This window comes from Leuresthes tenuis, unplaced genomic scaffold (assembly GCF_036924035.1).
Source record: "Leuresthes tenuis unplaced genomic scaffold, fLeuTen1.0.hap1 SCAF_7, whole genome shotgun sequence".
Lineage (NCBI taxonomy): Eukaryota > Metazoa > Chordata > Actinopteri > Atheriniformes > Atherinopsidae > Leuresthes > Leuresthes tenuis.
In genome coordinates this window covers 4,021,311-4,037,924 of record NW_027325361.1, presented here as the reverse complement: position 1 = coordinate 4,037,924, position 16,614 = coordinate 4,021,311, and the positions used below count along the sequence as shown (strand labels likewise).

The 16,614-nt window shown below is 42.7% G+C and overlaps 1 protein-coding gene across 1 annotated transcript in view; it reads left to right on the top strand.

Annotated features, from left to right (window-relative positions):
* The window catches only part of tns3.2 (tensin 3, tandem duplicate 2), a 51,926-nt gene that overhangs the window by 20,793 nt on the left and 14,519 nt on the right, over positions 1-16,614 (top strand). Inside the window, exons 14-16 of the mRNA XM_072388943.1 lie at positions 1,173-1,291; positions 3,505-3,613; positions 3,694-3,762. Coding sequence (XP_072245044.1) covers positions 1,173-1,291; positions 3,505-3,613; positions 3,694-3,762 — 297 coding nt within the window. The remainder of the gene's footprint in view (positions 1-1,172; positions 1,292-3,504; positions 3,614-3,693; positions 3,763-16,614) is intronic.

Genomic DNA, 16,614 nt, shown 5'->3' with positions numbered 1-16,614 from the left:
CTCAGTGACCACACATGCTGTTGCTGCATTTTTATGTGTTTCCAGAGTCTGTGAAGTATCGGTATACTGTTAGAACTACAGTTGGTATTCTCCCTGAGTTAAAAGCAGAATAAAACATCTATTTTTCTGTACGAGTGTAAATAGAAATTCAGTTGTGCCAAACATGGTGTCAAATATCTCCAAACCTGTATGACTGTTCAGCACATAAACAAGGTTCTGTCACCAGACTTTAACGTCTAAAAAAGCATGCTAAAACTGCTGACACTGGTTATTTCCTCCGTTGTAGTACAAGAGTCTTTTACTTAATACTCAACTGTAGCTTGATTTGTCCCTTCTAGCAAAACAAGGTCCAGAAAATTCAAACCAACATTTCTCACACACGGCGATTTAAAACTGACTTAGAAGCGTTAGCAGCAGTTTAGGAATTAGCATTAAAGCCACTTTTTATTTTTAACCCTTTGAATTCGGATTTCTTTAAGGTTTTCTATGAACTGTGTACAGAGCAGGACATTTTAAAGCTGACAAATAGCCCTTCTGTGGTCTATAAAACCATGTTAGGCTGTTGGTTGACATGGATCAAGCTACTGCATCATGCTAAAAGAAACCTGTAACACATTGTTGATTTGAAGGAATATTTCACAAAAACAAATTACAGCAAACAGAAAACACTTTCTTCTTAGCTCCACGCAGGAGTTTTTTGTCTTCCTGAGTATTCCTGAGGTTGACTGAAACAAACAGCTCATGGGACGATGATGTACTCGCATCTAAAAAGAGAACGACTGATTGTTCCAGCAGATGTTTTTCCAACTGGATACGGTGATGTTCCACCATCTGTTTGCAGTGAAGTCTTGCTTAGTCACACAAGCTTCGCCTGGATGATAGCAACCTCCTGATAAACAAACTGATAGAAGCTTTTGTTACAGCACGCCAAACACTAATCACTGTCATCACCTTTTATTGCCAAGTCGGCATCTGGTCACAAAAAGTTGTCAATACTGTTCAATGTTATGACTTTTTATAAGACTAGACATAACAGTGCGTGGGCATTAAATTTAACAGCAGAACACATGACTGAGTTTGATTCATAGGCCGATTGCTTGTTAGATTATAATCTGTCTGACTGTCTGGCTCTGCCTCACACCCTCATCCCTCTTCATCATCCTCTCCATCAGGGTGGAACCAGCAGGCGCAGATCAGTGATGTCACAGACTACGCTGCTCCTCAAAGTCCAGGATGGAGAGGTGGTGGAGCTCAGAGCTTCAGAGGGTCCCCAGCCCACAGTCCCTCTCAGGTAAACACAGATTCCAGGTTTCACCTCAGCTGGCAGACTGCAGATCAAAGGTGGCCGAAAAGCTTCATTCACAATCTCACACAGTAATTATTGGACAAGAAAGTAGCCATCACACAATAACATCAGCAAACACGAGCCCCTGGTCAGCTCTGTCAAAAATCAACTAATAAGGAGCTCATGTGCCAAAATACTCACCTCAAACTTGTTCATTTCTAACCTTTCATGGATGTGAGGACTGCCATGTGATTAACACTTGTGCGGTTCTCTTGTGGAAACCCCCAAATACTTTTTACTAAAGATTTTAGAAAAAACGTCGTCTTGATTAAATAGAAAAGACCAGAAAATGTAAAAAAAACAAAAAACAACAGGATTTTTCCTATTACCTTTAAACGCTGCATGAAATACGCCACATTACAACTGTTTGATACTGCAGACACGTTCCTGATCATGACTTATAATCATCTAAATTTATTTTATCGTGTGTTTCTGCAAAAACTTAAAGGTTTAGTTTAAAGACACGTAAGACGGATCCTCCATCATCCGAAGCTGACATCAGATCTGAATCAAGACCGACTTAAATGGTTTAAGTCAGTCTGTGCAGCGTAAATTTTGTCCATCCAGATCCCTTCACAACCAACTACGTTGTATGGAAAGGACAGCGTGCACGTCCTTAGTGGTCTGTGCACGTGGATACAGATGCCTTAGAAGTTTCATAAAAAAGCAGAATCTATGCAAAGATATCGGATTAATTTGTTGCAATTGTAGGTTTGCTGGTTGTTACACATAAACACCAAGAAAACCATGAGAGCTTTACATGCTACTGTGAACCTGATCTCACATAAATACATGAAACAATCTATTTATCAGTACTTAATGAGGTTTTTGGTACAAGATGAAAGCGTGTTGAAATGCTAGTAGACAGTAAGTTACTGCCTTTTTCATGATGGACACCGATTCATCGTTTCAGTTTAGGAAGTTCAACACCCCAGAAATCTGCTGTTTTTAGGAGGTGACGGTTACAGTTCTTTAGTGTTTTACAAATTGTGACTTTAGCTGTAAGTCACCGTTTGGTTAAGTTACGCAACAAAAACATTTGGTTATGTATAGAAATGTGTGCGCTTTGGGCAGGTGATATGTACAAATATTGTGTGTTTGTAAGTTATTTGAAATGAAGCAGATTTGTTCCTTCTTTCTTGAAAGTTGAATCAATATTCTGGGAAAACGTCATGATGAGATGATTTCTGCCAAATGTCAGGATGGGTGCTTTAAACCTCATTGCTCGTTACATCTTATAATCAGAACTTACTGATAGTTGGGTCTCGGTCTCTGAGTTAAAAGTCTTTGAGCTAATGCTAATCGTGCTAATGCTAATCGTGCTAATGCTAATGGTGATACGGCTAAGCTCACAACCTTCAGCTACTTTCAAATTAGATGCACGCTTCCTGTTTTGAACCATCATGCTGATGCCTGCAGCTGTATATGTTACACAAGTGAAGCTACTGTGTGGGAATAAGGGTTTTATTTATCAGGAAACAATCTATGTCATGGTTCCCAAAATGGGGCCGGGAACCCACTCGAAAAGTAGAAAGTCTGAAATCATTGCCACATAATTGTTACAAGAGACCAAAACAGTAGTCATAAATGGGTGAACTAATTGTTGAGGCCGTTTTAAATGCTGTTAGCATTCTGTGTATACTTCAACCAACAATGCTGGGGTCAGAAGTCTCTGCTGCTGTTATTTTGTGGGTCAGTAGCTAAAAAGTTTGAGATTTTATTATTTCAGTGCATCTGAGACGGTCTCAGCTGCTATGACATAAAGATTTGAATAAATGAAGACAGCTTTGGTGGATAAAATGTCACAGATACGTTGGATAACTCTAGCAAAGAGTGAAAATAAATGAAAGGAAGTTTGTTACAGTGAAAGGTTTCTGTGATTAAGATTGTGCAACTGTATCTGCATTTTTATCTCTGCTTCTCTTTTCTTTTTTTGAAAGTCTTGTGCTATCTGCTCTTGCTCCCGGCCTTTCGGCTGCGTCGCATAATGGTCCAACTGTTTACACCCAAACACAGGCCGGCAGATCACAAGACCACTGTCTGCTGGTGTGTGTATGAGGGGCTCGTCACCTCTTAAGACTTTGAAAACAAAACCATGTTCTTGACTTTCCTCCCTTGTTTTCTTCCTACCACTTTCCCTGCGCTGGTGTTTTTTAAAGCATGGGCGTCTCTCCAAAGCCAACAGCGTGGACTATCGTGGCCAAATGGACACTTCTGACATCGTCCCTCCTACTCCGGCCTTCCCAGTGTCTCCCCCCACGCCCTATGGTAAGAGATAATGTCAAAATAATCACTTGTGGGTGTTTCTGCATTTGGAAATCTTATCGGTGTCTTCCTCCTTTTCCCAGCGAAACATTTCTCGGAGTTTTCCCATCTCAGGACTGACAAGCAGTGGGACCAACACAGCTGGACACAAGGTACACTTTCCCACCAGTGTGTGTGTGTGTGTGTGTGTGTGTGTGTGTGTGACCACGTATATGAGTGAGCGTGACTGGCAAAAACACAAAAAACAAAACATTTGAGCTCCTGATTTCTGCTGGACAAGGTTCAGGAGTCGGCTGGAATGTCCTCCTGGCGTGATGTGCTGAACACACACACCTGGACTCGGTTTGGTTGCTGGCTGGATGTGTAGGCATGGCTTTAGTTTCTGGTCTTTTGGAGTTGGTCAGAGGCAGACACATGGCTTGTTTCTCTTAAGTGTGCGCATGCTTTCATTATTTCAGGTTTGACATTAAAATTATCTAAGAAAGGGACTTGGACATCCTGTGAGGGCCGTGCAGGACAGCTGATGCTGGATGTATGCTAATAATAGTTGATGTTAACAGAGGAAGAGACCACTGCTGGCAGGATGTCCACTCACGTCCTGTTCTGGGAGGGGGCACGGCCAGAGAGGAGGGTCTTTTGTTGGGACATCCTGCCTGTGGAGATATGCACCACACAGCTGCAGCAGGAATTTACTGTTGTATCAAAAAACAGCAATTTCTTTCAGCTGGTCAGCAATGCTGTCAAGATTTTTTTTTGTACTCACTTTTGTTCGGTGGAACAACAGTTGGTTCAAGAATGAAGAAACTGTTCTCCATTGTGTGTTTGTGGGGGGCATCGACTCAAAACAACTGTATTTGTAACCAACATTACTGCTTTGCATTAACTTTGAGCCAAAGAAAACTCTTCTGTTACACATCGGAGCAGTTTTGCTGCAGGTTCCTTTAAATCGACGTCATGATGTCAGCAGAAGCAAACCGTTAGTTACCGGCCGACATGAACAGTCTTAAAACAATCTGAAGTCTCTGTAAAACGGCACAAAAATGTGTAAAAGCAGCCAAAACAGAATATGGCAGCTGGTGTTCTGAGTTTCTCTTTGATGGGAGATCACTCTGCATCCGTCTGTGGTTTAAAGTCTAAAAGATGTGAGCTGGACCGTCTCAGACATCAAAAGGGTTTCTACCATTAGCTCCAGCACCTCGCTGCTGCTCCTCCGCTCGCCAACACGTTGGCTCCCGTCCATCAGGTTTGGAAAAGACAGACGCACGTCTGTCAAGGGTGGCGTAAAGTCGCATGAATTCACATTTAACCAAACAGACCGAGGTCGCATCCAATCTGGATCCGATTCATAGGAAGCAGGGTCGGGGGTCTGGTTGAAAAGTCAAAAGATTCCATATCTTCTCCTGAGCTTCTATCCTTGACCTCATGGAAAACATCATGGAGTTAAGGAAAGATGGGAGGAAACATTCTTGAGGACAGCCGACTGATGTGGGTCTGCAGCTCCACAAATGTTCAAGAAATATTCTGCAAAAGTCACTTTAGAGACTTTGTCTTATCACATTGTTCCATAAATAGGTTTCATTTCATATTAGAGGTGATATACAGGAACATTTTACATTCGAACATTTTTTTAAAGAGAAAAGACAAAGATATTGCTGTCACGGGCTGCTCACATTCAGCCTCCTGTCCTTATATCGATATGAATATAGCTGGATGAACATAATAAAGTGTTACTATAAAATTATTTCTCCAAAGGACGCTCCGCTGTATCCTGCTAAAGGAGATAATTAAGGAAGCATTGGAGCTCCTTTCCTTAGTATTTAAAGAATGCAAGCAGCTCTTATCTGGGCTGCTGCTCAGATACCTTCGGGTCATTTTGCTGTTAGGAGGGTTTCTAAACAAAATGGACTAATCGACCGGACCCCTGGAGAACAAACGAGGTGTTTCAGGACATGAGCGGAAGCGTGTGGACTTTGTTGCTCTGCAGATCTTTTACGTGCACAAAAAGCTGTGCAACACCTTGAAAGAGCAGCAAAAAGTGAGAAAAAGGAATATTTGAACGTGTAATGCCTTAATGGGTCATTTTAAAATGTTTAAACTTCACATGAAGTCAGCTTCGGTTTCAGATGGTATTTATGGTGGCATTTTTCTGTTGTAGACAGATTAGTTTGTTCCTTTTAAAAGGCATGTCTGCTTGTTTACTGTGTACACAATCATCAGGACAGAAAGGCGACAGGATGGAGAGAGCTGATGAAACAGTGGTTGGAACTCGAGCACAGAAACACACCTGATTCTTTCTCCCTGCTGGACACCAAATATCTTTGCTTGCCGCCATTTTTTGGGTCAGACAACGGTTTCCTGTTTCCCACGTTAAATGCAGACAAGTGTCTGGGAAACAAATTGCCACGTCTGCTCAGAACAATGAGATCCTCCACTTAAATAATTCAAATTTTATTTGAACAGTCATTATTGTGGTAATTTGACCCGAGGCGTACATGTGTGCTGTGGACGGCTCAAAAATAACAACAGAAAGCCAAAGAAAGCTTCAGTTCTGAATGTGTTATCACCAGGCTGATCATGCTGCTCTTTCTATGAGCTTCACAATTAAAGCATTACAGTGTGCATGAGCGAATGTGAGCGTGCGTGGCCATTTGTCTGCTTTGTTTCAGTGTCACGGACTGCCGACCCGTCCAGGCTGTACCCGCTTTTTCACCCCAACAGCAGCTAAACTGGACTAATCTGGTATAAAGAAACGATCCAGTTATAAAGAGGATTTAAAGTGTTTATTGCTGGAAAAACATGACCTAATATCACATTTAGGTGTTCAAAATGACGATAATAGCTTATTGAAGAACAAAACAACATTTTTAAAGTCCATCACCGAAGTAAATACACACACATACTAACACCAGTCCCTCTGCAGGCTCCTGCTCTCTCGCTGCTAAATGTTAACTAGCCAAGCGGCTGGAAAGCTGCAGCTTGAAGAAAGTTGCTGAGAGCAGCAAGACCGAACCAACTAAGTAAAGTGATAGACCATAAAAATAAAGAAGATGAATAATGTTACACTAAAATAACAAAACATAGCTGTAGTTGTCAGGGTGGACGGTGGAGACCAAATGCAGACACGGATCAGGCAGGTAGTAAAAGAAACTAAACTTAAGTTTTTATTAAAAAAAAAAAAAAACAGGATCTGACCGTGACTGTGAGAAGACAGCGAGCTTAAAGGGGAACTCCTGTATTTTTAAACCTGGACCTTATTTCTGGCATGAAATACGTTCATCTACTCACTGAGAACAGTTTGGTGAAAGTCTGCGTCCTTCAGAAGATATTTAGATAAGGTCAGAAATAAGGTCTCGGTTTAAAAATACCGGAGTTCCCCTTTAAATACTCAGTACGGTTACATGCGGGCCATCGAACCGGATTAATGGCTAAATTACAATAAGACTGACTTATTCAGCTCAGGTTAAGACCCCAGATAACTCGATCCACACACACTGAACGTGCACGTAGACGACAGTGGATCGGATCGAGCGTTCTGCGCATCCTCCAGATTTTTTCCCGCGATCGTCACCCGGAAGTGGAAGGAGACGATATTCCTGTTGTCGTCAGAAAGAAAGAAACAAGGCGATGGAGAAGGCGCCGTTGTGCATCGTCTGTGCCATAACCAGCTCATCACAGATGGAGAGGGACGCAGCTTCATCTCGCTCTGCGTTCGCCATCTTTCTGAATGCCTGAGTTTGTTGTTGTTGGCGGTGAAGACGTCAACAGGAAGTGGCTCTATTAGCGATAGCTGAAATGGGGACAGCGCCACCTATCGTACCGGGGTATGACATGCTTTGTGCCAGTGATTCCATTCATTCACCGCCATATATCCAAGGATAGTTACCCTCAGATAAGGAGCAGAACCCAACTGTAGCGATAATCCAGTTAATCTCATCATGTAGACCCACTGAGTGAGAAGTGATCAGTGAATGGCAGCAGCTGAGACGACTGAGCACAGGTGAAATGAGTGGAACTAATGAACAGGACATGGAAGCTGAGGTAACGATGAGTGAGAAAATGAAACAGGACCCAACATAACTGAATCAAGACTAATGACAAGAACAGCTAATAAAGCCAAAACATTCAAGTTCAAACAGCAAACTAAAGACAAGAATACAAAAGGAAGAAAACCTGATAACAAATCCAGAAACCCGAGTCAGCAGTATTTCCGTTAAAAGGTTGAAGTTTGAAGGAAGTTGTGCAGCTTTTAACCCGTCCTGCAGGGAGCATTCAGAGTCGCTGGGAAACTAAAGATAAATTTGCTTTGTTTGAGAGGGTATTCAGCAAAGCTTTCACCAAAACGGCCACAGACCAGCTTCAGCTTGTGCAGAACTATATTTAGACCAAAGATGAACCCTGCTGCTGTCACCGCAGTCTCAAATGTTCTTATATAACATCTCCTGTGTGTGCTTCTGGCTGAATCTAAATAAACAGCGATATACAGACAATCTCAGCCAGCGGAAGCAGGGCTCATTAGAAGGAATATAGAGGAGGATACTGGCTTAAGTTTAGCGAAGGCAGGTGGTTGGCTCAGACAAACACTTGACTGTCCTAACCTTAGAGGTCAGAGGTCAGGGGGTTGTCTGAGAGAGAGAGAGTCTTCTTAGAGAGTAGAGAGGGAGTCTTAAAGGCGTTACCTGCCCACACTGTGAGATGCTTTATGTTTTCCTGTCTGCTGCCGTTTCAGTCAGCATGTGTAAAAAGATCCAAATGTCAGCTTAAAGACTGAAAACTGACAATTTACCACGAGACAAGAACACGCGGGTTGTTTCCGACGTTGAGAAATTGTTTTGAATTCAATCACTGGAAGAAATCTGAACATTTACACAAAAAAAAATGCTTCGTTATTCTGAATTACTGTCACACTTATGAGCCTGGCAGTAGGACATCGAGCGGAGGGTGGCCATAAGTGGAGGAACCTGTCTGCAGTTCTGATCCATCAGAAATGTTTTTGTATGAAAACAACAGACTTTAACGAGCTTTAAAGGGGGGCATATTTTGTCCTTTTCTGATAAACTGAGATTAGAGTGAACCACTCCACTCAGCCACGTCTTTCCCTTCCTCAGGGTCTTTCTCTCTATTGAGATCTGTAGGACTTAATAAGCCTTGAAGCTCTTAATTACATTTGTCCTCATTGCCTAAATGTAGCAGTGCTACGATCCATGCCAGAAACAGTGAGATGGCAGCATCCTCGACTGGCGTTTCTCTTAATGCAGCACCTATGTGACACGACCACGAACAGTAAAATGTGTAACGTGTTTGATGGCACTGTGTAGCGTCCCCGCTTCTTTCAACAACAGAACAGGTGATCGGTTGTTGAACCTTTGGGGGGGGGGGCGTCCCATTCCCAGTCTGCTATAGGATGCTAGCTGCTCAACAGTCCTGGGAGCGCCACATGTTTTCAGTTGGTACCATCACAGATAAAGGCTTTTCTACTGAGACAGTCCCTCTCTTCTTTAGTCTGGAGGACACAGTGTGCATTATTTCTAAAAAGGGCCCGAGGGCCTGAAGATCACAGGGAGCCAATATTGATTGTATGCTGTGTCCCTTTTTCACAGAGATGTCTCCAGATTCTCTGAATCTTGTGAGGATAATATGAACTATATGTAGCACCCACTCTGTGAAGGATTTGCCCGAGGATGGTGGGTGCTTCGGTTAATTTAGAAAGAGGTGGATACCACACAGGTGCACCTGAGTTAATGTAAACGGTTACAAACCTATTACCTCGGTGAATCATTTTAAATGCTGCGGTGAAAAATCTGCCAAAAAAAACAAACAAAAAACCTGCCAGTTCACACAAAATAAATAAGTTAAAACACAACATACGTTTATCGCGGCCGCTGGTCTCTGTTTTGCCGCATGCAGATTGTTGTTGTTGACGTTTCTGCGTCTGTACGTCACATGACGTCATCTCTGGCGATGCTTTCAATGGCTACCGTAATAACTGGTGATAGTTTGAGTCTGCGCGCCAAACTAACAACACCTTTATTTATTAAATGAACAAGGACATGAATAAGCAACCACAGTTAGAGTACCGGAATCTGAATACTTTTAGAGCATAAGACCCTCACCAACCTCCCAACAGTGGAAAAATAACACAAATCTTGTCACCGAATTAAAACAACGTCAAACAAAACAGCGCGCTAACAATGCAACAGTCTTAGCCGTCTCTAAAGACGATGGCCGTGGTGATGGTGGACCTACTCACGCACGCACGCACCATCACAGTACAACCACAGTACCACCACAGTACAACCACAGTACCACCACAGTACAACCACAGTACTACCACAGTACTACCACAGTACTACCACAGTACTACCACAGTACAACCACAGTACTACCACAGTACTACCACAGTACAACCACAGTACTACCACAGTACAACCACAGTACTACCACAGTACAACCACAGTACAACCACAGTACTACCACAGTACTACCACAGTACAACCACAGTACTACCACAGTACAACCACAGTACTACCACAGTACAACCACAGTACTACCACAGTACAACCACAGTACAACCACAGTACTACCACAGTACTACCACAGTACAACCACAGTACTACCACAGTACAACCACAGTACTACCACAGTACTACCACAGTACTCACAGCTCCATGACTCAGTCTCCTTCGCTCGCTCGTTGCAGGCCTGTTTGGTCGTGCAAAAAACATTGAGTGCGTTGCAATGTCACGGCCCAGAAGCTGGCCTTAGCTTAGCCACCGCCTTGGCGCGCAGCTGCTCGCCCGCTCTCGTCCACGCTCCCTCTCCGGATCCGTCTCTTTTCTTTCGGCCTCGAAACTCGCAACTTCACGGCCAGTTTTCCGCCAACTTTCCCCGCGCCTCTTATTGTTTTTTTTTTCCAACTGACCTGCTCTCTCTCCTCCTATTTTATCTCCCCACTTCCGCACGCACCTCTCTCACTTTCTCCTCACCTTCAGGTCAATCGCAACACCCTTCCGCCCAAACTACCAATCACAATCAGCAGGAATATTACTGTCCAAATACTGTCCGATAAAAATGAAGGAGCTCAGCGGAAAATAACAGTCCAAACACCGAGGGATAATTATTTAGGAAAAATAATAAACTATTCTTTGTATCATCCTTAAAATTTTACGAGAAAAGAAACTCGAGTGAAATACACTTAAATCACAAAATATTTATTCCCATCTAGTAATCTGAAATACATACTTAATTAAAATGAGAAACTTTACTTTCACTTAAGTGTGATAACCCGATTTACCATCGGGCTATATTATAGGAGGATTATTCTGACTTTGTAGACTGATTAACCTCTCCAAGGTGCTCTTTTTATACCTAATCATTTTACTAACCTGTTGCCAGTTCGCCTCATTAGTTGCAACGTCAGTGGTTTTAGTTCTACTTTCTTTTCCAGCCTGTCCCAACGTCTTTGAGACGTGTTGCTGCCATCAAACTCAAGATCAGCGAATAGTTTTCATGTACTAGTAAAATGTCTCACTCTCAGTATTTGATGTTCTATTGTGAATAGAACTGGGTTTTTACATGAATTCTAAACTTGTCATTTTAACTTATAACTCCACGTCATTTGCAAGTGATCTCAGGTATTGATCCAACGCCCGACCCCCCCAAATTTGCCATTTTGCCAAACTGACAAAGGCAAAACTCTACATAAACATGTAGTGAGATGTTGAATGTCCGTGGTGTAAGTGGTGTCTGTGCAGAGAAATGTGTGAGGAAGCCTTTATTATCTACACTGGTAGGCGGGTGGGGTAAGGGGGTCTTGCTTAAGGACCCCTACTGGAGGGAGTACCTTTCATATAGGGGATTTGAACCGAGGTCACCCACATGAAAGGTGGCAATCTAATATATATATATATATATATATATATATATATATGTTAAACATGTGGTCATGTGGACGGGTAAGATTAAAGGGCACAAATCTGTGTTGAACACAAATCTCCCGAATGACCCAGATCCCAAAGTGATCGATCTTGATCTGTGGAGATTGGGTCCCACACCCGTAAGATCAAAAAGATCCACTGTAAACCCTTCTCCTGTGTTTAGTAAGTTTCCCTTAAATCAGAACAAGCGTCAGTAAAAACTTTTTAAAACAAACTGAACACATCAGGAGGAGAGCTGCAGAGATGCTGAAATTTATCATCTGTGAGTTTACTCTCAAACCTCCAGCCGCTACGTCAAAGATCTCAGCCCAAGGAGGAATAAATGTATCTCCCAAAACTTTAGCGTAATCCTTCAGATGGACTCGCACCTGGACAGAAGGTCTTAAAGGTCTTTGTTAGTCACAAAACTGGCACATATTTCTGAAACGGATAAACGAGCAGCACAGATGCTGATGACCATGTCAGCTCATTTCCTGTGACACAGAGGTTAACACGAGGCACACGCTTCCACTGAACCCAGAGTAAACTCATCATAATTCAATTCATCAGGAGCTTTACGGTGTTATTTATGACATGCTAAGACGACACACATGGCAGGAGACAGTGTCAGTGTGTCTGCATGCCTTTGTCCCTGATGGGCAGATGGTGGGAGTGGACACACAGACCCTGACAGAGAGGCTCTTCAAACCCCACCACCTCCTATCGCTCTCCCCAGTCCATAAAAGGCCACATGTCACCTCTGACCCCGCTGGAATCCATTCTGATTGGGGGAAAGTGCTCACAGTGTCCCAGCAGCAACAATACTCAGTGGTCAGTAAGAAGGAGGAGGAGGAAGAGGGGGGGAGAAATTCCAAACACCTCCTCCCTGCCTCCCTGCCTCTGTCCCTCCCTCCATACAAACCCAGAAGTCTAGCGGTGTCACAACACGCCAAGAACAAACGGGGAGCTTATTTTCCCATCTGGGGCACGAAAGGAATTGGGCATGGCAGCGAAACTATCCAGCTCCTGAAAAGACAAAAAAAAGAATCCTCCAGTGAGTGGAGTTCAGATTGCTTTCAGCAGATAGAAGTGAAAGAGGGAGCGAGGAGGAGGGTCCTGGTAACGGGGAGGGTTTCATTCACGCTGGGAGGCAGAAGAAAGACTTACAGATTTTAGAACAGGAAGGTGAGAGACCCTGGAGGTTGGAGAAAACAGGAAATAACCGACAAGTAACGGGCTAACCTCTGAGAGTCACCATGACTGCTTCTCTTGGTATGTACACGCACATGACAGAACGTTTGCAAGATTTTGTGAATGAGTGATTCTCCTCATGTGTAAACACACATGAAATCCAGAGACTCATCTTTAACGTTTGTTTTTTCTGGATTCCCTTCTATCTGCTGTTTCTTCTGTGTCATCTCTTCATGCAGAGAAACTAAGGCCTCCGGTGTTTCCAGACAGTTTCTGGAATTTTCACTTTTTCCAAACACCACCTCCTTAAAAACCTCAGCTCTTTGTCTCCTTTTGTGCATGAAAAAAACCCAGAAACCCACTTTGTGCTGTAGATCTGACGTCCTGGACAGCAGCAGCCTGTCTGACATCTCACACTTGGTGGAGTGGTGAGGTGGTTTGTTCCACTGCTGTGTTCATGATCTCATCCAGTTGAAGGGTTTTTTTGGCCTCCATCGTGCAGTCATGGAGGACTGATGTAGTGGTGGTTAACCAAAAGAGGCTGTTTTCTACTTTTTCCGGCTCTACTGACTGGATTTTGTTTGAAAAGTCTTTCTTGTTTGTGTGGGGGCTCTTGTTGCTGTAGAGGCTTTATAAAAAGGGCCAAAGGCAAACTGTTACAAATATATGCAGAATTTCTTGCTTTTAGTTTGAGTTTTTGAGCTATTTAGAATGTGAAAAACAAGCAATTTGTTTCACCAACGTCAGCGTATTTTTCAGCTGCAGTGAAAACAAAACCCAGTTAGCAGCTAAAGCGTCAGCAAACTATTTGCTTGCATATTACAGACCAACATTTTCAAGAATCTCTGGTAGATTTATCAGTGATAAAATAGCTGCAGCCAGAAAAACTTTGTAAATAGGTTGAAAGATCTTCTGAGAGAAATTAAAGGGCGAATACAAAGAAATTCAAACCACAAGATGGAAAATGTTGACAACATAGCAAACAGAGGGACTGTTCAGAGTGGAGACACCAAAATGGAAAGAAGAAAACAAGGATTTTGTTCTTCAGAGCAAGTCGTCTGTGTTGTGTCACAAGCGCAGAACATTTGAGATTCAACAGAACTTTTATTGATGATTTAATGATGACAAAGTGCATGAAATAGCAGGAAGTGTGGAAGATATACGCAGAGGAGGATGCAGCCCCTGAAGGGATGTGGTTGGCCTCGCCTTTGGCTGTAAAATGTGAAGAAGATTATGGTAACAAGCGGCTGAAGTGAATTACCTCTGCAGAGTGACTGAGCTTACTCTGCAAAATCAGCTGCCAGCAGACTGGCTGCTCCTCCAGCCTGGTTGTGTGGAGATAGGAAGATCTGGTGATCAACAACGACCAGCAGCTCTGCAGATGCATCGTTCTACAAATAAGCATCATGTTCCCTGCCTCAGTGTTTGTGGTATAACATCCTGTCGAACCCTTTTGGAGGGGATATTAACATGAGGTGATGCATTTTACCATCTGTGCCATTGTCAGTTGCAGAGGAAGCTGTATTGTTAGCTGGTGAATAGCTAGCTCTGTGAATGTGAACAATAATGTTGATTTTAGAGCTCTAACAGTCTGCTGTTTTCCTTGGATGTACGTAGCTGCATCAGTTCTAAAATAATGTTGATGTTCTCGTTCTCAATCCTGCCGACAAAGCTCGAAGCGATGTACTGTTTCTGCAGCTGGCTGCGACCAGAGCAGCTTGAATTTAAGTGGGCTGTGGATCCACCTTCGCACAGGCAGAGTCTGGTATGGTTGTCTTATTAATATTTGACATTACAAACATTTTCCAAACATTTATTTGCTGCAGTGCTAAATTATCCCTCATAAGTTGGGGGATATTTGCTTTCATTTTTCATGTGATGATACTAATTGTTCATTTGTTGCTTAGAAGTAGCCAGTAATTTACTGTTATTTACATTTGGATTTGAAAAGTAAGGCCCTAGTTTTGGTCGATGAGCTTCTTGTTTCATGCATAGTTTCCTGATTTATTGCACATTCATTCAGCTAATAGACTGAAAACAAGCTGACCATCAGCTGTATGAATGCATAAAAAGCCCAATTTGTTAGTTTAACCCAACATTTTTCCACATTTGGGTGGAAATGAAAGAAGAGAAGCCTCCTGAAGTGCAGTTCCATGTTGGATTAGCCAGCAGAAGGGAAGGAGGTCCAAACAGTTTAACTTTAGCTTCAAAACATTATTCAGAGTCTTTTCGTGTTGCTGCTGGTGGAAACACTCGTGTCAGTGCAACTATTATTTACTTATAATCAGAATCCTTCAGACTCTGTTAACGCCCTCAGTGGTGACAGTTTTCTCTTTAAACATGGCTTTGTTTACTGTCACCCTCACTGTGTTTGCACTATTCTTCGCTCCCTCTCCTCTGCCTTCTCCATCGAGTTGATGAAGCTGTCTCTCTGAACGCCAACACAGGACAGAGGAATCTGGCCTCCTGCAGATCTCTCCTCCCTACGGGAAAATGCTCGGACTTTCTGAGCTAATGAAAGTCGAGAAAAGGGTAGAGACAGCAGTGGGGGGGCGTTTATTGATTTTTACTGAGGGAAAAGCGGCATTGGCACAGCTAATTTCACTCCTATAGGGTCAGTGATGAAAGGGGAGGATCTGCCTCTTTTCATGCCAAAAAAACAGACAGTATGTTGGTCAGACGTTGGTTGAAGAAATTGGATGTGAAATAAATAAATTACCATATAAAATCTTTTATTTTGTTTATGTTTCTAAAGGGTTCCCGAAGACCACAGTAAACTTTAGGAACCTTTTTTAAGCTTCCTGCTGCATGAACACTCTCAGCTGTTTGTAAACAGGAAACATTGCTGGAATTAGCCAAAAATAAGTAAATGGAGCTGATGTCAGTGACATCAAATTCCAGCATTGACCATTTATCCTGTCAGGACTCGGTTTTTACACATGCTGTCACGACTAAGAACTTGTTACACTCTAAACTATATTTGAACGGTTGTTGCCCAGTAACATCAGGCGGTTTTTGGATGGTAGCAGGTGTCTTTGTCTTCTTTTGTTTTCCTCCTCTACCCTGAATCCCCCTGAGAAGCTGCAGCATGTGACTGCCATGAACAGCTGTAACATGCCACAGAGGTTCAGTGTCAGCCTCAGTCTGAGTGTGTGCGCTTGCACGGACATTCCTGTGGTCTGCAGGGTGTTTGTCCAGCGTAACAGCACATGCATGCTCGTATTTATGCACATGTGTAGGAGCGGCATTCTGTCTTGATGCAGAACAAGACAAAGTTTTCTTTGTCAGATAAAAATATGCGACTGCTGCACAGTTATTTCTGTTTGTTCTCATAAACACGGTCTCAGGAGAAGAATATTTCATGAGCTTTTATTGATTCATGAGATTTATCTCTTTATACAGAGCATGACGGTATGCATGCACTCAGCCTGAGCCATATAACCATCAGTCTCCGTGCTCAGGAAAGCGTGTGTGTGTGTGTGTTAAGGGTGTGAGGTGTTGCTGGTGGTGGTTGGCAGACATGCCCTCATGGGTCTGTGCCATCTGGAAAAGGTTTTGCATGGTTTGACCATAAACTTTAGAGGCTTTGTGCTCACTCAGAGTGAAATAACACAGAAAACTCTGAAGGGTTTTAAATAATTTCTGTATATGGAGTAACATGTTGAAACTAATTAGATGAAATAGCATCAGATCAGTATCATAATTGGGTATAAAAAGAGCACCTTGGAGATGAGCAGAGGCTCAGTAATCTGAAAAACACCACGTCTACAGAATGAGGAGCAATTTCTGAATAATGTTCCTTGACGTAAGGTTATAAAGACTTTGAATATTTCATCAATACATAATATAATCATGGATTATGGACAACAAGCAGCTCTGCATTAAAAACAGACATGATTC